The sequence below is a fragment of the Candoia aspera genome, chromosome 3 (genome assembly GCF_035149785.1).
Source record: "Candoia aspera isolate rCanAsp1 chromosome 3, rCanAsp1.hap2, whole genome shotgun sequence".
In the NCBI taxonomy this organism is placed as follows: Eukaryota; Metazoa; Chordata; class Lepidosauria; order Squamata; family Boidae; genus Candoia; species Candoia aspera.
The window spans coordinates 162,319,401-162,343,615 of record NC_086155.1 but is presented as its reverse complement, the minus strand read 5'-3'; the positions used below and the strand labels follow the sequence as shown (position 1 = coordinate 162,343,615).

The 24,215-nt window shown below is 37.6% G+C and overlaps 1 protein-coding gene across 6 annotated transcripts in view; it reads left to right on the top strand.

Annotated features, from left to right (window-relative positions):
- The window catches only part of OSBPL1A (oxysterol binding protein like 1A), a 67,003-nt gene that overhangs the window by 21,180 nt on the left and 21,608 nt on the right, over positions 1-24,215 (top strand). For 5 of the 6 annotated variants that reach the window (XM_063299195.1, XM_063299193.1, XM_063299194.1 and 2 more), the window contains 3 exons: positions 3,847-3,953; positions 16,002-16,164; positions 18,401-18,557. In XM_063299195.1, the coding sequence (XP_063155265.1) occupies positions 3,847-3,953; positions 16,002-16,164; positions 18,401-18,557 (427 nt within the window). Of the gene's footprint in view, positions 1-3,846; positions 3,954-8,012; positions 8,516-16,001; positions 16,165-18,400; positions 18,558-24,215 lie in introns of those variants that run through there. The other variant, XM_063299198.1, reaches the window with a different exon arrangement.

The window sequence follows — 24,215 nt, the reverse complement described above, 5'->3', positions numbered from 1 at the left end:
CTTAACTTGTTTGTCAATAAACACAAGTCACTACTCTTCTGTCTGCCAAAACATCTGAATTAGGCTATAGTAATTGGTAAACAGTTAATGATGATTTTGAATAGCTGTTTTCTTCTTTAGTCTCCTAATCAGTAGTATAAGGTAGTATAGATAACATTTTTCATACAATTTCATAATCACATAGACATGTCATACTAAGTTATAAAATAAAGCCCAGTATAGCATGATCAAATTCACAAGCCTTGCCTATAATTAAGCACAGCTAACTCAATAGATTGTTGACCATGTCATATAAGTTAAGGGACTACATGTTCCAAGAATAACAAACCAGGGAAAAATAATAGTTTAGAGCAAGCCAGAATTCGTGGTTCACAACGCATGTTGTTAGTTGCCGTCAAGTCGTTTACGACTCATGGCGACCCTATGTATAACAAAATGAAATGCTGTTCAGTCTTGCGCCATATGCCTGACTGTTCCAATGTTTGCATCCATTGTTGCTGTAACTGTATCCATCTCATTGAAGGTCTTCCTCTTTTCCGCTGGCCCTCGACTTTACCAAACATGATGTCCTTTTCAAGCGATCAGTCTTTCCTGACAATGTGCCCAAAGTATGAGAATCTAAGCCTAGTTATCTTCGCCTTTAGGGAACATTCTGGTTGTATTTCTTCTAAAACTGATTTGTTTGTTCTTCTGGCAGTCCATGGTATTTTCAATTTTTTTTTAATCTTACGGCATAGCAGTTTGGTGTTCATGCTGCTTTCTTCTTGCTGGGAAATCCTTGTGAGGTCCAGCAGCCAGATGTGTAGACTATTTAGCCATGACAAGTCACATTGCCCAGGGTGCACCACGAGGAGGCTAGTCTACATTGCACTGAGTTGGGCTGAGACAGGGTGACTGGCCCAAGATCACCCAGCCGGCTTTCATGCCTAAGGCGGGACTTGAACTCACAGACCCCTGGTTTCTATCTTCGCCAACACCACAATTCGAATGCATAAATTCTTCTATCTTTTTTAATGTCCAACTTTCACAGGTATATGTGGCAATTGAGAAGACCATGACGTGAGTCAGATGCACCTTTGTTTTTAAACTGACATCTTTACTTCTGAAAACTTTAGATAGGACTTTGATGGTAGATTTTCCCAGCACGATACATCATTTGATTTCTTGATTACTCCTTCCCTTGGTATTGATCGTTGATCCGAGCAGAATGAAATCGTTGACAACTTCAGTTCCTTCTCCATCTACTGTGACATTGTTTATTGGTCCATTTGAGAGAATCTTTGTCTTCTTCACATTCAGGTGTAGTCCGTATTGCTGACTACAATCTTTGATCCTCATCAGCAAGTACTTCAAGTCTTCTTCATTTCCAGCAAGTAAAGTTGTATCATCTGCATATTGCAGGTTGTTTATAAGTCTTCCACCAATTCTGATACCCTTCTTCGTACATTCCTGCTTCTCGAATTATTAATTATATGTTCAGCATACATATTGAATAAGGGTGAAAGTATACATCCTGGCCACACCCCTTTTCCAATTTTGAACCACTTGGTGTCACCATTTTCTGTTCTAACGACTGCCTCTTGATCCGTGTACAGGTTCCGCATGAGTACAATTAAGTGCTCTGGAATTCTTCATAATATTAGCCATAACTTGTTATGGTCCACACAGTCAAATGCCTTTGTGTAATCAATGAAACATGAGCCAATCATAATTTTGATAACCACACCTACTAACAGGAAGTGCAGGTGGACACAATTGTTCTCATTCATAAGGCTGTGCAGTACTTTCAAAAGAGGTGCTTTATAAATCATGAAAGTGTACATGAAGCAGCTTTTCCCCCAAATTGTTAAAGTAGTTGTGTTATTTGCAAGGCTCACAGTGGAGACAGCTGGGAGCAGCTTCTGGAGCAGTTGTTCATAAATGTTCCTGCAGGTGGCAAAATGCCTTTTTCAAATGCTATGCACAGCTATGCTAATTTGGCTTAGTGTGACATACAAACTGACCCAATATGGGAATGTTTGCTACTGCTACTACTCAGGAGGATCCTACACTTTCCACTTAGAAAGGGCAGAATAGATAGATTTGCTTAAATATTCTAGAGTGGGAAGGTGGTTTCAGGGAAATAATATTGCTGAATCTCACACTATTCCAGTTTTATTTTTTTATAAGAATTTTATTAAGTTTCAAGCAAAGATAAAAGCTACAGAAAAACTCCCTCTCTCTCTCTCTCCCTCTCTCTCTCTCTCTCTCTCTCTATATATATATATATATATATCCACCCCTCCTAATCCACTCTCCCCCAAAGATAATGTTTATTTAATTATTTCCTTCCTACTACTATTCTATACATTTCTGTCTACTATAATAAAGATCAGACTAAAAGACATATAAATTGTCTGCCATTGTACTTGATAATACAACAATTTTAATAATCTTAATCATATTAAACCCAAAACCAGACATTTATTATTTTTTATTTACCTTAATAATCTTAATCCAAATTGTTAAAGATAATGAAATCAGCCAAACCCTAACAGCCATCCAGATAAATATTGTTAAACTCATTTCCCACTTCAAAATAGACCAAAGCATTTACATGTCCTCACAATGTGCACAGAGCTTTTTTCTTACAGAAATCAAACAGCCCAACTGCCCCCCTCAAAAACTCCAACTTCTCTTCAGGAGACCTCCCATACATAATAACCCCTTCTTTTCCATGGTGTTTCATCCGAAGATCAGTTTCACTTATGGCTTGCAACTTGATTTCTCCCTTTAATTTCTTCAACTCAACTATCTGATCTTCATCCCCACTATTCCAGTTTTAGTTTACTGTGAGGATTTGAATTGTAAACTCTTAAAAATATTATCTAATATATTGTAGAAAGAAGAGGTTCACTGAAAACATAAGCTTCAAATATCATATTATTAAAAGACTCCACTTGCCAAAGACCCAAGATTTTTGCATTGTTCACAGAATAGAACATTGTATGAACATAATGATTCCACCTGATACAGCTGTTCATGTTTCAAGGCTTCTAAAATGTGCAACAATGGAATTAGCCAGGAGACGCATCTATCTCATGCATACCCAATTTATCATTTAATAAGATGTATCTAGGAAAACCTTGGTGACATGAATAACAAGAAAATGTGGCTTCTTTAGCACGAATTGTACCCAAAGGCATCTAAATTCAAGATACAAAGAAATGGAAAACTTGATTCACAAGTGTCAGAGCTGAAATGGATTTAGAGGTTCAGTAATTCCTGTTTGAAACTGATACTTCTATTGCATCAGTTAAGGTTTTCATAGATATAATTGAAACAGATTTTTCATTAAGACTGGAGTTTTAAATTTATTCAAAGGATTGGAATTATATAGGAAGGAACTGTTATTAATATGGTTAAATAAAAAGAAACATTTGTTCCTAAATAAATAAAACAAATCAGTCTGAACTCAGATCATGTGTCACAATTGCTACCATGATATTGGCTAAGTCCTGCTAAGCCATGAAGTGGTTGGTTTGGTGTTTGGTTTAGTGTTTGTTGCATAATCCTGGTCAATTGCTACTTACTGAAGCACAAGTCAAGACAACTTGTGAACTCAGTTGTTGTACAATTGCAGATTTTAACTATCAATAAAACATACTTTTCTCCCAATTCGAACTAAAGTTTATCTAATCAGAAATCCTCCTTTCTCAAGCATATCCTGAATAATTCTCAGAGTCAGGCAGTGGAGTATGTTGCTTGCTTTTGTGAGGTAGCAATCTTATATATAATACAACTGCAACAGTGGTTTGCAGAAATAATCAGTATAATACCCATGCATTTTTGTTTTGTTTTGTTTAGGAGTACCTACTTTGTTTCTCAAGAGAGCTGAAGAGATCTCTAAAGCAGCAAGAGAAACTTGTGAAGCCCTAAGTATCTGTATCCAACTCTTCACTAGGCAAGAAGGGGTATGCCATACTTTTTATGGGTCAGAACAGTCACAATCATCTATAAACCAAGAATAGAAACACTGTTTACACTAGCTCTTTTTCTTCCATTCCAGCTCTGGACTCTAGTTACTTATTTCTTATTGTTGTTTTTTAAATAACTTTGCACTATTAGATTTTAAGCCTTTCCAACCATGCCCCCTGCTGTTTTGAACTGATTATTAGCCATTTAGATAATGGGAACTCTAGAGTAAAACATGCAGAGAGCATTATTTTTTAAAAAAATTATTTTATTTTATATCCCGCCTTTATTATTTTTATAAATAACTCAAGGCAGCAAGCATACCTCATACTCCTTCCTCCTCCTATTTTCCCCACAACAACAACCCTGTGAGGTGGGTTGGGGTGAGAGCGCGCGACTGGCCCAAGGTCACCTAGCCGGCTTTCATGCCTAAGGCAGAACTAGAGCTCACAGCCTCCTGGTTTCTAGCCCAGCACCTTAACCACTAGACCAAACTGGTTCCCATTAAATAGAGATTCATCAACCCTGGGAAACTTTTCCAAATGTTTGGAAACACAGAAGTGCAATTTTTTAACAACAACATATTGATAAAGGACCTCCTAGAAAATTAATAAAATTGGATGGTACATAGTTAGAAATTGAAGATAAAGGTTAAGAGCTAGCAATTTCCAAGCTCTGTGGTTCTTTTGGAGCAAATTAATGAAGCTGCTCATGATACTTCACAAAAGCTATCCAAGTTAATGACCCTCATTGCATATTGTTATAGTGATTCTACAGTTTAAATATGTGCTGTGTGAAATAGTACCTTTATTGTTTGTTTTCCATCTTACTTCATTTGATTTCATTGGATGATTGTGGTTTATAGTGTTAGAACTATACAAATTTCTTCCTCCACTTTCTTTACACCATGCATATTTTAAATATGTCTACTATATCTTATTTTCTTCTTCTAAACTAAATAGTCCCAAATATTTTTATTTCCTCACAGACAATTAATCCTGACCACTGATCATTTTGGTTGTCTTTTTCTGCAACTTTTCCTGCTCTAGTATATATTTTTTGAGATACAGTGATCAAAAATATACATAGCCTTATAAATCACAGATTTATATAGAGGCTTTGTTCGTTTGTTTTGGAAGTTCAGTTTTGGTGGATATGGTTTGATTTTAAGATGATAATAACTGGATTCATTATTCTGTGATAGATGCATGGTCAACTTTGTTTTTCATCTGAATAATTTGGATGTGGAAATGAGAAAGCTTGCATTCATTGCAAATTGTACTGCTGACTACATGACAATGCAATCTATATAGTGAACTCATTGTGGGCTTGGAAAAGCTGGAGTGGGAAAAATGTGAGTGAATATCTTGTTAACATCAAATTAGGGAAAAGTTTGTGTATGTTTGATAGGCAAGTATAACTTACAGACAATTGCTAAAATGCAGCTGCAAATAAATACATTTAAAACTATATATAGTTGCCCACCTTAAATACATAACTCTGGGCAGCAAGCAATCCATAAAAAACGTTAAAACCTCCATAACCAATTGAAATAGTCTAATACAAAAAGAAAAAAGAAAACCAACATCCTGGCCCTAACACCTAGGGGAAAAAAAAACAAGTTTTAACAGCCTTTTGGGAGGCCAAGAAGGTTGGGGCCATCCAAATCTCAAGGCTGAGGCTGTCCAGCAGAAAAGGCACAGTAAAATATGTACGGTAAGCCTACAGTGTAAATCATGGGTCCTTAAACTGCAATAGCCATATGTTTTTTTAGCTTAGAATTGACTGTTCTACATGTGGGGAAGTCTGAAGAAATAGCTAAAGCATTATGCATATGTTTCCAAGGCTTAAATCTGCTGTTGAAAATAAATGTTAGGGCTTTGCTTAGATTATGTCAAGGCTGCATGGTTAAAGGAAGGAAAATACGTTCTGAAGAGTTGCTTGAAGGCACATGAAAATGTAAGTGGAATGTATGGAAAATAGAATGCAGGTATCCTCTGCCAGTGGAATTGGAGGTTAATTAACTGGACCAAAGAGGGAGTAATTATGCTATCATTTTGTAAAATCTGCTGTTTAAGGCTGTGGGGATGATACATCTTTCAGGATGCCCTTTATTTTCTCCTTTTTTTTATGTGGATTCACAAATGAGTTAAGTCAATTATTGCTGTGCCTCAGCAGTAAAGTAAGATCAATAGTGTAAATGTAATGTAGTGCATATGTAAGTTTCTCCTGCTCTTGTACATTGACCCTGCTTCACTGCTCTTGTCACCTTGAGCCATTTGCTGGCATCATTTTCTGTCTTGAATTTCTAGGGGCGTATCCTTGATTTGTATTAGCCTGCCATTGTTAGCCTGATCACATCATTGGATTCTGCCTCTAGCCCCAGCTGCTGTTAAAGAAAAATGTCCACCTGCTAATTGTTGGTGCCTTTGGTTTTCTAGTTCCATTAAGATGAAAAAATTGGGCAAATTCTCGTGGTCATATTTCTATATAAAGTTTCATAGGATTGCATATGCTAAAGGACGGAATAAATATAGATGTGGTTAAGATCCATTTTAAAAGGTGTGGGTTAATGGCTATAAAGTATTTAGCCTCTTTTGCAATTAAGCCAGCTCTTGCTATCCATACCCATTAATGCATGTATCAGATATACATGGGCACTTTCTTTGATGTCTTTTTGTAGCATACCCCTTATTGTTGACCTTGGCTTTATGTTAGTGCTTTTTAAAAAAGGAAATGCTAAATAAGATTTTCCTACTTCACAAAAGTAGGAATTAAAATATTAGAGGAAAAATAACATGCAACAAAAATAATGAGCTATGTAAGTGAAGTTACAATTCCAAGCTCATTCACCAGGGAGTAAACCCACTGAATTTAGTGGAATTGTCTTGATGAAACCCTTGTTAGGATTGTGCAAGGCAATGGGCAGAACTAGGTTTTGTATCATCATGCCTCTGTTTTCGTAAGTGGTCTAAGTGTTAGAAGGCTGAGTAACTCCTAAATCCCACAAGGGGATTGGTTTGTACTTCAGGCAGTACCTGAAGTATTCATGGGGTCTGGTATGTAATCCAGTGAATCCATCTGGGAATGTGATTCAATTATTGTTTGCAATCCCCAGTACAAAATGTGTGTGTCTTCACTGACATTTGGAGACTTCAGATAGAATATTGGAACTGGTGCCTTTCAACCTGATATGCTCTTTTCTGAATTAATTTTTATTTGTAGCAGTCTTTTCTAATATACTTTCCAGATACAACAACAGAATAGCAACAGCCATAATTCCTGGCTAGCATGCAGATGTGTAAGTTCCCAAACATCTGGAGGGCAGCAGGTTCATTGAGGCAGCTTTATAAAAGAAGCCTAGGATCACCCTATTTCTGGAGAAACAAGTTTAAATATTGAACAGAAAGGGTTTTCTTTCATCTGGTTCACTATACATGGGCCTGAAAATGAACAGAATGCACTCACACCCTCCCTTTCTGGAGCCATGATGAGAAAGCTTTTACTTGAATGGCATTGCCTGCCTTTGAATCAGTGTTTCCCAACATCAGCAACTTTAAGATGTATGGACTTGAACTCCCAGAATTCTGGGAGTTGAACTCCACACTTCTTAAAGTTGCCAGGGTTGGGAAACACTGTTTTAAATCATATACCTGTATTGTGATTGTGCTAGAGTTCCATAATACATGGTGGTGATGGGGCCAGCTCTTAAGGTAACCTTCAACTAACCTATCCTCTGCATGCACACTCAGAAGCATGTTCTTCGGTGTTCAGTCGGCTTACTATCCTCTAAAGCAATAGGGAGAGGAACCCTGGTGCTCCTAAATAAATTACCTTGGAGCCCTTTCAGGGAGACACAAGGGAAATTCTTCTCCAGAAAGCAGATGCTTCCATGCGGTTTGCTACGTCCGTATAGTGTATCCTTTAGGACCCGGCAGAAATACTTCAGTCCGAACTTGGGTTACTGGGTGACGAGGTTTCGGGTATCCAATTTCGTGATGCATCCGGCTGCTGTTCCTTGCCCTTAGGGAGTTAAGTTCTTCACTTAAGAGCGTCGCGCTCCGCCTCGCGCGTGCCAACTCCCAGAGGAGCTGGGACTGCCTGGCAGCGCACAGGCGACAACTGAGTGGCGGTGCTGGGTCCGCGGCTTTACCGACCGTATGTGGTGCACATGCAGGCATCCTAATTAAGCTGGAACGGCGCCGGCTTACATCACCGCCCTTTCTCGCTGGCTTAAGGGTAAAACCGCGCCGCGGGACCCTGCTTGAGCCTTCCACTCTCTCGCCTCCTGCTGCCTGAGAGCTGCGCGTCCGTGGCGGGCCCTGGGGACCGGCTTGGTTTACTCTCGCGATAAACCCTGCAGAGGTGTTGGTCCGGGAGCAGTGGCAGGGCCCGCTCGGATCTGGAGAGGAGGCGCAAACCGAGAAAGTGACGGAAGCGGGCAGCAAAAGAGACCCCGCCGGGCTGCGCGCGGGGTCAGTAATGTCCTGACGAAGTTGGAGGAGCGAACGCTAGCCGGGGCGGCGTTGTGACGCGGTAATTTGCGTGCTGGGGAAGGACGGTAGGTCCGCCTTGGCGTCCGGTGCGAGCCTCCGGTCCTTTGTGGTTGGTGGTAGTGGAGAAGCTGCTCCTGAGAAGAAGAGGTGGAGGGGAAACGAAGCGATAGACTTAGGGACTGGCATAAATGGGAGGCCTAGGCGCGATGCTACGTTTATTTGGAAAAGTTCTTTTCGAGCCTTTCCCTAGCCTGGAAAGTTGTGTTAAAATTGAGGGGGCTAGTTTCTTGCATTGGCTTTGGTTCCTTGAAACTGAAAGTTCATAGCAGCCTTCTGGGATTTTCTTTGACGTTAGAATTAATTCGTCTTCTCTGCCCTGGAGCCATGATGCTTTTTTTTTTTTTCTTTTTTTTTAAAAACCTCTTTGGCTTAGTTTACACAGATTGTATATAGAGTTAGCACACGTGTTTACAGCCAAGACCTGCTACTGTAAAGTCAAGTAATTGGGTGCAACCGAAGCTTCAGAATCTTAGCAGCAAAGACCTACTTAGGGTGCTGGCTGCTTCATGATATGTGGTGTTGGTTAACACAAGATCATATTGTTCATCTCCTTTCAAGTAGAACTGGAAGATATTCTAAAGATGAATTCAATACTGGCATTGACTTTTTAGTCATATTACTATACTATATTGATAGTGATAAGTAGGCTATTAGGTGTATTGGGACTATAGAATTTAGCTATACTAATTAGTTTTTGGAAGTTGTACATGCAGACCTTAAAACAAATTGTATATAGATGCAGTCACCAGGAATTGCGCTTACGGTCCTTTTTTTTTTTTTAATTGTTGGAAGTCTGAAACAGGGTTACTGAAGTGAAAGCTAGAAAGCTGACAGTTTCATTTCACTCTGATTATAGAGGAAAAAGCAAGTAACAAACCAATGTCTTCTCAAAAGCATTTATTTGTGATTTCAGAGTTTTGGAGAAGTAAATGTGTTTAGAATTATAATCTTAATCTTCATAATTTCTGTTTGCTAGACTTTTTTGTAGAAATAACATTTTTTCAGATTGGATAATTGAAACAAAGGATGAGAAGTGCTCACTGCTTTACTGGTTAAAAAGCTGCTGCTTAATCTAATCTGCTGTAGTTTTCTGCAATCACTTAGAAGCCAAAACAAAGTTTTGTGTATCTTTTCACCTGCTGCATTGACTTTTCACCTTTAACTCCCCCCTCTCAATTTTATACTTGTGACAATTCTGGGAAATAGATTCATTTGGGAGATAGTAATTGGATAGTAATCAAGAAATCAAACAACGTATCGCGCTGGGAAAATCTGCCATCAAAGACCTAGCTGAAGTTTTCAGAAGTAAAGATGTCAGTTTAAAAACAAAGGTGCGTCTGACTCACGCCATGGTCTTCTCAATTGCCACATATGCCTGTGAAAGTTGGACATTAAAAAAGGAAGATAGAAGAATTGATGCACTTGAATTGTGGTGTTGGCGAAGATTGTTGAAAATACCACGGACTTCCAGAAGAACAAACAAATCAGTTTTAGAAGAAATACAACCATAATGTTCCCTAGAGGCGAAGATAACTAGGCTTAGACTCTCATACTTTGGGCACATCAGGAAAGATCAACCGCTTGAAAAGGACATCATGTTAGGTAAAGTCGAGGGCCAGCGGAAAAGAGGAAGAACTTCAATGCAAAGGATTGATACAGTTACAGCAACAATGGATGCAAACAAAGGAACAGTCAGGCATATGGCGCAAGACCGAACAGCATTTTGTTCTGTTATGCATAGGGTCGCCATGAGTCGTAAATGACTCGACGGCAACTAACAACAACAACAATTGGACCAAAGGCAAGTGGCTAATTGGAGATTTTTTATTCATGTCTCCCCAGTCCTCTTCTGATACTGTATTCTTCCCACTAAAAGAGATAAAATGTACTTGTGTTGCACACAACTTGTGCTGCTTCCTTGGCATTATTTTGGAATTAGTCTGCCTTGCCTCCACTGCAGAGGTTTTTCTTTTACTTCATGTTTAGATAACGGTAGCTTCTGTCAATTACCTGTCAAAAGCAGTTTTGAGAGAACATATCTACTGATGATAATTTGCTATAACAGTTAAGTAGAACCTCCAGATTCTGAAGCAGTATGCTAATATTCATGAATCACATGGCCCATTCACAGACTAGTTCATAGCTGGCTGGCAGATTTGCTTGGTAACAGACTGATGCTGGATGAAGTTGACCTTCAGGTTAATATAATAGGTCCCTTGTACATATCTTATAGATCTGATGTATTATAGAGTAGCCACTTCTTTGATAAAGAATTTCTTACATAGATACTACTTATTGTAAGGCAGGTGTTACACTACAAATGATAGCATGCCTTTCCATTATGTGCAGTGGTGTAAATATACGAGAGGCAGGGAAGGCAGCCACCTAGGGGGTCACAGCCTACCCCACTCCTTCAATAAACCTAATGTTGGCCTACCATATCTGGACTGCAGAAATTCAGATGAGCAGTAGATAGAAGCAGAGTGATATGGAAAACATTGGCTTCCCATTAGTGGTTGTCCAGACTTTTGCAGCCTAGATGGGGTATACTTAAGATAGACTTTTAAGATGCTTGAGTGGGACGAACAGTCTTCTGAGAGGAGATGCAGGACTGCTGTGCATATGTACAGCTGTATTCTGGATGGAGGGGTGGAAGGGACACTTGGGGTGATTGTCCAAGGAGGTGCAGGGAGACCTTCATAGAGCTCAGACCTTCTACTGCAGCAGGAAAAAACTGGGCATGTAACCTTCCTCTTTCCTTTTTCTCAGTTGCTACAGTCTGGTGAAGGCTGGGCACTTGAACTCTCTCACATGGGGGGCATTTGAGAAGTTTGCCTAGAGAGATCAATTATACCCTGGATTATGTGCATACGATGGGAAGCCACAGGTGGCAACAAACTCCCACAGTATGTGCATGCATCTCTTTCAGATTGCATGCATCATAAATGTGCATCTGGACATAATTTAGTGCTTACTGGAAAATGATCCTAAGGCAAACTGATCTGCTTTAAAATTGTTCATGTGGTCACTGCCTTCGCCATTTAGCTCTAACTAATATTTATATTTATTCCCATTAATTCCTTTACAGCTTTTTTTATGCTCTGCATTCCAAGATTGGTTTTCAAACTGTAGTTCCTTGGAAGCAGAGACCAGTTTTTATTCATTGTGCTTTCACTTGTACTAGAAACCAGGAGACCATGAATTCTAGTCTATCCTTAGGCATAGAAGCCAGCTGGATGACTTTGGGCCAGTCTCTCTCAGCCCAATCCCACCCCACAGAGTTTTGCTGTGGGGAAAGTAGGAGGAAGCAACATGGATACCATCTTGAGTTTTAGGAGAATAAAGGTGGGATAGAAATCTAAATTAATAAAGTACCAGGTGGTAAAAGTGTTCCACTACACTAATGAGTTATGTAAAGACAATATTCTTGTTTCAGAAGTAGTAAAACTTTTTAAAGAATTAATATATTTACCTTTTTACAGTCCTGTCTTCTAGGATTGTTGTTTAGAATATAGTAAAAAGTCCCATAAAATGCATTAAGAGTTTAAAAAGAGAGCTCTCAGAAACCTTACTTTCTCCGTAGTATGATCCGTAAAAAATATTTCAGAGGTAAAAAACCAAATGAAGTCATCTCTAGCATGTTTATTATCCTGATTTATTGTATTATCTAGCATTATTGATTTTATTTATTGTATTACCTAGAATAAAGTCTAGCTATGAATGTCATATGCTTTAAGGATCCTTCTTTGTGAACACTTAGCAAGAACTCAGAAAGATATACTGGCATTAAAGATATAGGTACCTAAGCTAAGGAGTAACCTCACTTTTTTTTTCATTTCATTTCATTTTCATCCAATTTGTATTCATTAGCAACATGTAGAACAAATTACATACAAGTTTTGCTTTGTCATAAAATTGATATTCACATATAGATTTGATCACATCTTTGTTGAACTTGCACTGTTTAAACTTTTCCTAAAAATAAAAATTTGCTAGTATTACAACAGTGGTTGTACAGGTTAATGTTATAGCTTTACAAGTATGGAGATGAATTACTTTTATTCTATTTCAGCTGTTGGCTGAAATGATGAATAATATCTTGCTAATCACCAAGTTTGCTACCCAGATGGTAATCTACCCAGAAATCCTGCTGTATTCACTGGACTTTATATTATTTTTGTTAATGAATCTTTGCTACTGCCGTCTACAGAAAGAGATTGAAATTCATCATCTGAGAAACGGGTATTCAAAAACCTGCTTTGGAATATTTTAACTTGTGCTTATCTTGAACCTATTTCAGATGCCATAATCCTCTGTACTAGAAGATGATAATTCTGGGACACAATACATGGCCTGTTTGTTTGAAAATTGCTTTGTCTTAATTTTGTATTTCATGCCCTGGATGGATATACAAAATATTATCAGATTACAGGGCTCCTGATCCAGCTTTGCTTACTTCAATAAGCAGTAGCTTTCCCATCTTTGGCGCTGCGGGTTAAACCGCTGAGCTGTCGATCGGAAGGTTGGCGGTTCGAAACTGCGCGGCGGGGTGAGCTCCCGTTGCTAGTCCCAGCTCCTGCTCACCTAGCAGTTCGAAAACATGCAAATGTGAGTAGATCAATAGGTACCGCTTCGGCGGGAAGGTAACAGCGTTCCGAGTTGTCATGCTGGCCACATGACCCGGAAGTGTCTACGGACAACGCCGGCTCTAAGGCTTAGAAACGGAGATGAGCACCGCCCCCTAGAGTCGGATTCGACTGGACTTTACGTCAAGGGAAACCTTTACCTTTACCTTCCCATCTTTCAGACTACAATTTTTAGCACTGCTACTTGAAATCCTTCATTTAGAGATACAATAATGAAAAGCTATTCATTTGCAAGACAGACATACAGTACAGTGTTATGTCTTCTAGTAGTCTACAGTACTGTGTATCTAAAGAAAAAAAATCTCATAATGCACAGAAACAAATTAGTTCTTTATTTTCAGGATTAATATAATAGGAAATAAAAGTATTTACTAGAGCAGATATGACCAATTTGGGATCCTGTGGAAGTTGTTGAAGCTATACCAGAAGCCTTTGTTAACATGGCCATTGTAGGAGGTGCACTCCAACACATTGCCTACTAATGCACTAGAATATACCTGGGATTCATAACATCTGGTTTGTTAGTTACTTTTGCTAGTAATAGTATAATTAATACTACTTGCCCTCTTTAGTGAAATGGAGTGAAATTTGCTCCAGTTAGTAACTACTTGATACAGTACAGAAATTAGAATCATTTTTTTTTTAATCAAAAGGTAGTGTGAGTCTGAATTTCAATTTGCTTTAACTTTTATTAGCTTTTTTTCTGTAACAGTGACTAAATAGGTCTTCTGCTTAATGAATCATATATTCGGATATATGATCATATGGAGAAAACAAGGTAGATGCTTACTATATTTGGATTATCATATTGTTCGCCTGAAATTGGACATATATGAATTATTTCTGCTTAGAGCTTTATAGAATAGGTTGAGGGGCAGCATTTGGAGACTAATGGAACAGTACTGTAGGTAGGAAAACAACTATTACTTCACTGGCTGTATCAAAAGGATTATGCAGGTACTGTTTTCACACATTCAAGGCTTAGTTCTTAAGCTGCGGTTTGCTGTTCTTTCTGAATTCAAACTAGGCTCAGACCCTACTTACAAGCCTGATTTGGAGTTACAACTCAAACTGTTGTTTTATTGGTTTGGATCTGATGGTAAACTGTAGGCTGATTAATTTAGGAAAAATATGTACTGGGAATATGGAAGAGGACAGAATAAAATGGAGTGTGCAAACAGTGTTTATTCACTATACTGCAAACCATAGTTTGGAGAATTAAGCTATTATGAAGTGGTAGTTGAATCCTTTCTTCTCTGATCTCAGAGCTCTTGACTTTTGCCATCTTATATAACAGCCCGAGACAGAAAATCTAAAAATCTGTGACTAGTGCTATCCAAGAATTATGAGCAAATTCTCCCTGTCTTATAATCAGGACATTCTTTCTAACTTCATACTTCATCAGCATCCATTGAGTTTCAATTCTTTTTCATTCTTCCAATGTCCCAATATTTTTTCAAAATCTATTAAGTTGTATGGATAGCTACAGGGAAAGGGTATTTTCTGTGATGGCATTCTGACTTTAAAATAACTTCTCCAGCTTTACTTATTTAGTTGTTAGAACTTAGGCATCAAACTAAGTTCTCCCTACTTTTTTCTGAGTTTTTAATGAATAGCTTGGTTGAATTACTATGTATTTAGAGTATTATACAAAATTAATATTTTGTATAGTAAACTACCTTGAGGCTACTGTATATAAATAAAAGCAAGGGCTTATGCTTCTTAAACAAGCCAGACAAAAAGGCATAAGTTTATCATGAATAAAGCTGTTCTTGTGTTATTCAAATCCATAAAAATAGTGTAAAGCCATACTGTCAAAGCCAGTCAGAGGTGGGTCTTGTGGAATTCCAAAAGTAGAAGGTATCATTACAGAAAAGATCCTACATTTGGAAATGCAATTTTAAGTCTGCATATAAAAGAATTTGAAATACAGCCTCCCTGAGGGACACAATATACTGGAAGCTTCTAAAGTATCTAGGATATGTTAGGCTACCTCTTGACAGTTTTAAAAGTGAGTACCAACATTCTGAATAGAGCTTGGAAATTAACTGCCAGGTAATAAAAGCTTATTTACAATATTAGCATAATAAGGTTCAAGTCAGTAAAAGCTAGGCAACTGAATTCAAAACAAATTGAATTTTTCTAACTGCCATCAATGATAATACCATATATACCAAATTATGATTTGAAAAATGACTCTGGTATGAGAGTGGCTGTATCCTTGGTATCCATATTAAAAATCCTGGCAGAACATTTTCCTGTGGGTAGTATATTCAAGGGAATTGGCCCATTCTATAAAACTGATCTTCAAGTAAAAATGTGACCCAATCTGAGAGTGATGAAAAGTTTATTTAGAGTTGAGTTAGTCACTTAGGGCCAATAACGATTGCTTCCAATTGAGTTTATAAACTAGAAGAGTAGTGGGGAGGCTATTTGTTTTATAGATTGCTAATATGCAAAATGTCTTTGCTTTGTGAAAGCATGAGATAAATGCTATTTGGGGGGCTAGAAGTTCACTATGGTAGTTCCATGCATTACATAGAGCTGTTAATAACTGTAAAATTTAACTCTGCGAGCATGTATTACTTTTCATAATGCCTTACATTTAGTTGTCAGTTTTGACCTAGTCAAGTCTTTTTCGTAAATATTTCTATTTTGTATGGTTCTGAAGTGGTACAGTATGACAAAATCATAAACTGCATAATATACCTCATGCTTTTTAATCTGCTTTTTGAGAGCTTGTTGACATGGTTTGGTTGCAAACTGGAGCCTATTCTTGAAATAGCTTTTAGCCTCACGTTCTTGGGAGAGATGAAATTTTATTCATATGTGTTTCTACTTATAGGTAAGGAATCTGAAACTGGAGCATGAGCAAGAGAAAAACAAGATCTTATCTGAAGCTCTAGAAACACTAGCCACTGAACACCATGAATTAGAGCAATCGCTAGTCAAAGGATCACCCCCCCTGAGCATCCTTAGTGAAGAACAGTTCTATGATGCTGTATCAGGTAAGTGTGTCAAAACATATTGTAGTGATGTATTTGTGACTGATAGACAGATAGATGTTAGTGTAGTGAATGGAAATATATATATACATATATACACATACATCAATATATCTCATAATATTGCAGCAGAGACAAATATGGCAAATGTAAAAAAAGTTGAGTGTGAAGAGCAACAGAGCAAGAAATTTTGTACTTGATGGGAGGTGGAAATGTAAATCATATATACATTATCAAGTAATTCCTACAAAAGCTATACTGTACCTTCTTATTCCTGGGTTCATTGCCATCTGTACTCTTCATTCAATTTATTAAATGCAAATTAAGAGTCTAATGAAAAAGGAATTTATCAGTGAGATTCAAAGCCTAAGTATGGTAAGTACCATCTCAGGCAGCAACTTAAGAAATGATACTGAGTTTATGAGAACAGATTATAGTTACTAGATTATATTACTAAAATGTATCAGATTAATTTTATTGAATCATTTATCAGATTCAAATGTTGCTGTTGCTATTGAAATTTGTTGCAGAAAAGCCCAAATATGTTGCCCATCTGGACAGGCATATTTTGACTTATTCTTTGCTTATCATCTTGGTGGCAGTTCAGGATGTCTGTTCAAGCTCCATTTTGTTCTGTGGAAAGAAGCGTATTTGGAAGCAAGGCCAGGAACAAAAGCACTGGTTGTGTGCATCTTCATGAATTTTTAAATGAAAGAATCTGACTTTCTGGTTAGATTTGAAAGGGTTTTTTTAGATTTAACACACTATGTATTAAGAGTACATTGCCTGTAATTCACATTTCAGAACAGAAAAATGGCAATTTGAAGTCTAGGCCAATATGAAATCCTGGAAAACCTTAATAGATCCCCCAGAGATTTCCAGAAATATGTTTTCAAGTTATGATTTTTAATGTGACAAAAGGGGAGCATTGTTAAATAGATTAGTGAAGAATAGTTTCACTAATCATATTTATAGTAAATAAACATCTATTCCATTTAGTTTATACCTGACCCAAACAACTGATTTGGAGAGTGTAGTTCCTAGCTTACTTCTCAAAATCAAGTTTGTCTCTTGGGGAAAGAGGTATATTCCTGATCTAAAGCTTGGTCTATAATCAGTACCATTGTGAAAAGTTGCCACTTATTTCATGTCTTTAAATGGTGATGATAGCATGAGAGTCAATACAGCAGAAGCACCTCAAGGTTTGCAGTAACCCTATATCTGAACCTTTTGGTCAGCTTTGTTCCCTTACCTGGTCTCCTATAGGCCAACTTCTCTCCACTAGCTCCTTCCCCACCTCCAGCTCAGTCCTTCTACCCATCGTTGTAAAAGCAGCAGATCAGCTGGAAAGTTAGTGTGACAGAGGCCATGTACTAGTTTCATTGGGAAAAAAAATTATAAGCAACAGGATAGGAGAGTATATTTGAGGGCACTCTACATAAGAGCACTAGCTAAGAAGGGGCTAGTTCTAGTGTATTTTTTGATCACCTGCCTACCAAGGCAGCCTCTGATTTGCTCAGGTGCCTGCCATTCATATTTCTTTAAATGGTGTTCAGTGTGTGTGTGTGTGTACATATATAGAACAGCATTTTGTTCTGTTATAGATAGGGCTGCCATGAGTCGTAAACAACTCGACGGCAACTAACAACAACAAAATATATACAGTATATATAGTATGTGTATGTGTATACAGTGTATGCGTGTGTGTACACTGTGTGTGTGTATGCAGCAAGGGACTGGACTATTATCTATAAGAACTTGTCCAACTCACAGATTCTGTAATTCTGTGATGAAGGGAGGGCGGGAATGGTTCTCTATTAGATTAGAGAACTATATCAAGTACAATTACACAATGGAATAATTTCTCAAGGGAAGTGATAACCTAGCTGGATGTTGTCAAGTGGAGGTTGACCTGCCACCTCTTGGGAATGTTTTAATTTGGATTTTGGCATTAATATAGATCCCTTTGTTGAGCAGGATTGGTCTCAATAGCCTAAGTGGTCCCGTCAAAAGCTATACCTGCTCACGTGCAACCTCAAGTGATAATCCTTGGTGCCAAACAATTTGACCACCATATGTTCTGCAACCTCCAGTCATGCTGCTTTGACTGATCGAATGCTGCCATGAGTATCACATTCACAGGCTATTAAATTTCTGTTCTCTGTATGAGGATAGTGTCCATTAGTCTGTGAAAGACTAGTCTTGAAGCTTGCTAAGTTGATGCTCACCTATTTTGCAGATTCAGAATCTGAAAAATCATTTACTGGATTTGAAACGGTGACCAGCTTCTCGTTTAAAGACAGCGAGGACTCTAGTGACACCATAACATCTAACATGTCTGAAGAAAAGGCACATAAAAATCAAGAGACTCTACCAAATGGCATCAAAAAACACAGGTAGGGTTTTTGCCTAGCATCTGGAGAGGTAGTAGCCATTATTGCTGTGCTGACAAAAGCACATCTGATACCTCAAACAGATAACTGGGGATCCTGCGGCGTCTTCTCTGGAGAACAGAGAAGAACAGAACAGCTGCACTTTAACAGGAGCGTATTTTTATTTTTGGTGAATATTGGGAAAAAGATTAAATGAACTACAGCATTGTGACTTCACTGCGATGCAAACTAAATAGAGAAATTCCTAACAATGCACGTTTCTAACTCATTTAAATTAGTCTTATTAAAATCAATACTGTCTCTTATTTCTTCATGTTTTTTTAATGTGTCTCTGCTGCTTTTTTAGCTTCCAGTTACCTGATCTCCTTCATCTCTATGCCAATTAGAGCTAACCAGTAATTTCAATATATATTTTTTAAAAAACCATTAAGAGCAAAAAAAAGTGACCCTGTGTAGAAAAGTTAACATATTGCTCCTTCATCTGTTCTTTTTATCTGTAAAGAAGAACAGTAGATCCTCATTTACGTGTAACAGATACCAATTTCTCAGGTTTCAGTATAGGGAGAACTTAATACGTGTACTTTTTTCCTTCCAATTTATATGCAGTTAAAATGAATCTTTACCTGTCATTAGTTGTTCTACTTTTTTTATAATGACTTTTTTTTTCTTATATAATGAAAATAGGATTTATATAATCAAGTTAACCAATATCTAGCTGTCTCATATGTATTAACAGCTGAATATTTATGGCTGGCCTGAGTAATGCATTCTGTTCGGAGGACAGTATAGCCACAAAGAAAGAATGCAGGTTTACTGAAACTACAATCAGTCACTAGTGATCTTGAATAGGGCTGGGGAGAAAAGTCAGTATTTCTAAGCCCAATCAAGTTGAAGTGGTTAAGAAGCCAGGATTTTTTCCCAGCTCTGTCTTATTTAATTATCACTAGATAGTAGTGTTCTTAATTTCCCGTAACCTTTCTCAAATGAGAAAAGATATCCCTAAAACGCCATTTGTTCTTCCCTTGACGTGCAAAATGTATATAAAGTATGCTCCCTCCGTCTGTTTTAACTGTAGTTTTTTGTAGATTTTTTACTCCCTTTTACCTGTAAGCTGCCTAGAGTCACTTATACAGTGAGATGGGTGGCGTATAAATTTAATAAATAAACAAAATATTGAAGAGGTATTATCAGGATCCTCAGGTCAATTGGCTGCTTTTTCTGTGCAAAGAAGCAGTGATAATTTCAGTGTTGTTTTAAAGATAAGAAACAAGCAGTAATTTGGCAAGTGTCCACAAAACGTTGTAAAATGCCATTGCCAAAATTGTAAACAAGAGGTGACTTGAGCCTCCAGGCTCTTGTTTCCTGGTCCCCTGAGGTTTCTTTACTTTCCACTACAGACGTCTCTCATTAGGCTTTTGGATTACTAAATTTTCATATCGCGAATCTTGTCCCATATGTTCTTGTCCTTCTCTTTTTTCTTCTGTATTTACCAATAATAATTAAAGGATATATTTCTTACTGTTTTCTTATGGACTTGGGGTAGTATTTTGAAAACACTGGAGCTGGAATATTTCTTGAGAAGTAAAACTGAACCGCATGTATGCACTTAAATTACTGGTGTATGTCCTCTTCCAAACTATATTTGCAGTATCTGATCTCTTATCTGGCACCACACAGGGAACTGATGTCTGCATGCATATTGATGTCAATTGTCACGCCTCTGTGGGAAAACAAGTCTGAGTTTTGCTTTGCAGAAAACTTCCCCAAGGAGATAAAGCTGTTCAGTGTTTCTAGTTATCTTGGGATTTTTATACAGTTTGCTTGTCTTGTCATATAATTACGGTGCATTTGTAGCATAAATATGTGAATGTTTTATCATAGGGGTGGGGTATTTATAATTGTGTAGTTGGGTGGAAGTAAGATACGTTATTGCATGTGTGTAGCTATTTTGTTTTAACTCTAAACATACAATTTTGGTGAAAGTAATAAATACCTATTATGACAACAACTGTAGTACTGTTTATGTTACATACAAAAGAGAGATCTGGCTGGACCTTAGGATTCAAATGCTTGCTTGCAATATGTGACATTTTTGGTTAGGGAAGGCAATTTTCTATGCACTCCCAAAATCTGCTCCAATGGCAGTGCAGATTTTGAGGATGTAGAGAGAGGCAACAGCTCTGTTCCTATGCCATAAGCTGAAATGGCTTCCACTGCTTCTGACAGAAGTATATGATACCACACAGAAAAAAGGTACTATAAAACTCTTTTTAAAACACTTCCTTAAAAATAATTGCAAAAGAAAACTGAAATGCTGCCCTGGGTGATATTACTTCAAAAGCCCTGAATGTACAAAGCCAAGGAATACATTAAATATCAGCTTCTCAGTTAATCGGATGTGTCTTACTAAATTACTCATTATTTAATATTAATAAGATTACCAATGCACATATATGTTATACTGGATATAAATATAACATTTTCTGTTCTGTTCTTCTTATAGATTGTGTAAAAACTAGCTCTCTGACACATTTGTATTTGATAGGAAATCGTATATTTCCTACCTGCTCTGTCCTCTGAACAACTCTGTGAAGTTGGTTAGATTGAGTGATTTTTGGCTAGTTAGTATCTCAAGCAGCTGCATCCAGATTTGAATGTAGACTTCTGTTTCTAGTCTAGGAATAGACAGGTGGATACTCACTGTTCCCATGCACACTTCCTTTGGTGTCCACTATTTTCATTCTTTGAAATAAAAAATAAATTGGGAATATGGTAGACTGCAAAGCACCAGTTTCAAGTATAGTATCTGTCTTTATTTTCTTATAATAACTTTGCTGGATTTTATCTCTTTGTTTTAAAATTTAATAAACTAATACAGAAAGAGAAAGAGAACAGTACAGAAAAAGAAGAGAACAGAAATAGAAAAAGGAATAACTCCCAACTCCTTCTACAATGGATATAAGTAAAACTTACATTAAACTCTTACTCTAAGGTTACAACATAACTTCCATTTTTTCTATTGTCAACTAATACTATTAATCATCCAATCCGTATATCATAATTACATTCTCTCCTGTTCCAAAAGGGGCTTCCAATTTGCCATAAAATTAGTCAATGTCTTTTCTCTAATCAAAGCTGTCAATTTCGCCATCTCAGCCAACTCCATCAACTTTACCATCAATTCTTCCATTGTAGGTAATATCGAGTCTTTCCACCTTTGAGCATATAGAAGTGTCGCTCCAGTTATCATATATAAAAACAAAGTTCCATATGATTTTTCCAGTTGTTTATCCATCAGTCTCAAAAGATATGTCTCTGGTTTCGATTGTAGTATCTGTCTTTATTGTCAAGGATGCTTTGGACCCCACCGCATCTTTAGAAATAAAAAGTCTGGGTGGGTGTAACCCTGAGGTTTGTTAGGAAATATAAGGAATGTTAAATGTTAGGAAAGGTAAAGATGAGCTGAAGTGATAGAAAGCATCCTGGGAGGCTAGTGAGGAGCAACTACATCAGTGTACCTTCTGCCAAAAATGTGCTTTTTGACTACCCATGGCCTCTGGCAGCATTTTGTGAGTAGGTAAACCTCCACTGAAAACCCATAGGATACTCTCAAAACTCCAGATTTGCTCTTGCTATAAAAAGCTGTATATTCTAACGACCGTATTGTACTGGCACTGTTTGTTTGTTGTTGTTCAAAAGGAAGTGATAATGGCTCCCATCCCAAACTAAATTATCTAAGTAATGACTTGATGCTTTGTTGATGGTAGCAATAGGTGGTTTATTGGCTTCTGCTGTGTGACTGCTTTTCTCTCCAACATTATTTCAAGGGATGAACTGGAGGTGGGGTAAAGCGCATCTTGAAGCTCGGCCATTGATGGGAGTTGAGGCTCTGTCAGAAAACTTAGTACTGTAACATATAAAGCTGGTTTCTTCACATTTGGGCCATAGCAATAAAGGGGTTGTAGAGTGAGATGAATGGGAAAGCAGGTCATTTTATTTAGAAGGCAAGACAGTTAGATAAAACCTAGATACAGATAAAAATCAGAGTGAAAAGCTTGGTCCTGATTGGTCTGGGTACAGGGCAAAATGGAATGGGAGCAATGCAAGAAACCACTTTTGATGTTTATCACCCTAAGCCAGGATTTGTCATCAAGGTTTGCTGAGCAAGCCAGGTTACTCAATAAACCATGCAAGGTAATAGTTTCCATGGCTTCCTATCCATTTGTTCCACTGGTATCCAAATGCCCCAAAGCTGGAAAAGTCAGTTTGGCCTGTGTATAAATTGGAATTTGGGGAGCTGGGTTTTATGTGTGTGGCTGATGGCTGTGTTGTGTTGTGTTTATGCTTCTGAGTTCTTTAAATGGGGTTTGTTTTGTATATTTATGTGTAGGTGTGAAGTCTATATGTACAGTTGGTTTAGGATTTTGGGGGGGGGGATTGAGTGGGTAGAGCAGGGTTTCTCAGCCAGGTTCCATGGAACCCTAGGGTTCTGTGAGAGGTCACTAGGGGTTCCCTGGGAGATCACAATTTATTTAAAAAATTATTTCAAATTCAGGCAACTTCACATTAAAGAGGTAAGTTTCATTCTTTATTTTTAGTTTAAGAACACTGTTAATGCATATACACAGGCCTACACATGAAACTTACAAAAATAATTTTGTGACTTCTATTTGAGCCTGAATGTGCAGGGGTTCCCCAAGGCCTGAACTATTTTTCAAGGATTCTTTCAGGGTCAAAAGGTAGAGAAAGGCTGGGGTAGAGTAAGCCTTTTTGTATCAGTTTGTATGTATATTTGGAATGTGTTTGCCTGAATATTTTTGAGGATTTTGTGAATATTTTTGAGGATTTTGTTCGTGGGTATGCATTTATGGGAACTCAGTAGGGCTGTTACAGATTTTATGTGTTTTGTCTGTATAATTGTCTATGCATCACTAGTTTGCCTTCTATGAAATTGATATTTTGTTTGGGGAAGGGAGAGATCTGATAATCTTGTACTCAGGAAGAAGCAGGGCATAGAAAGAAAAATGTTGCCTGGAACACACAGAGGTTGGGGAAAGGCAGGAAAATGCAGTTTAACCAAAAGAGTTATGGTTTTTCTTTTTCTTTTCATTTTTTTAAAGCTGTACTTGCTTGAATACCTTTGTAGATAGGCAAGAGGTGGGGGAATAAATCAAGATAGGATTCTAGGTTCAGATATTTCAAGCCATGGTTAAACAGAGCAGGGTTAGGTAGCCATACAAACCACAAGTAGGCAAAACATATCCTGTGAATGTTGTCTATGCATATCTCATAGAGATGGGCTTGGGTCTGAACAACAGGGGAGCTAAAGCTAACTTTACATATGAAGGATTTGCTTTGCTGTGCTTTTTTTCTCTCCTGGGTCACTGATATAATCTTGGATTATTACTGAGCTACTGAAATAGTTTGCATGTTCTGTTTTTCTGTACATATGTAATATTGAAAGTACATGATTGAAGAAGCTGAGAATATCAGGAATATTTGCAAAACCAAAACTGTGATCAACATGGACAGCTAATGCTCTGCATCTAATGTCCAACTTGAGGAACAAAACCCATATGTTTCATTTAATGGGAAACACTGTCTTACCAATTTCAATATTTCCAAAGGGAATTTTCATTCAAAATTCCTAATTTTGATCCA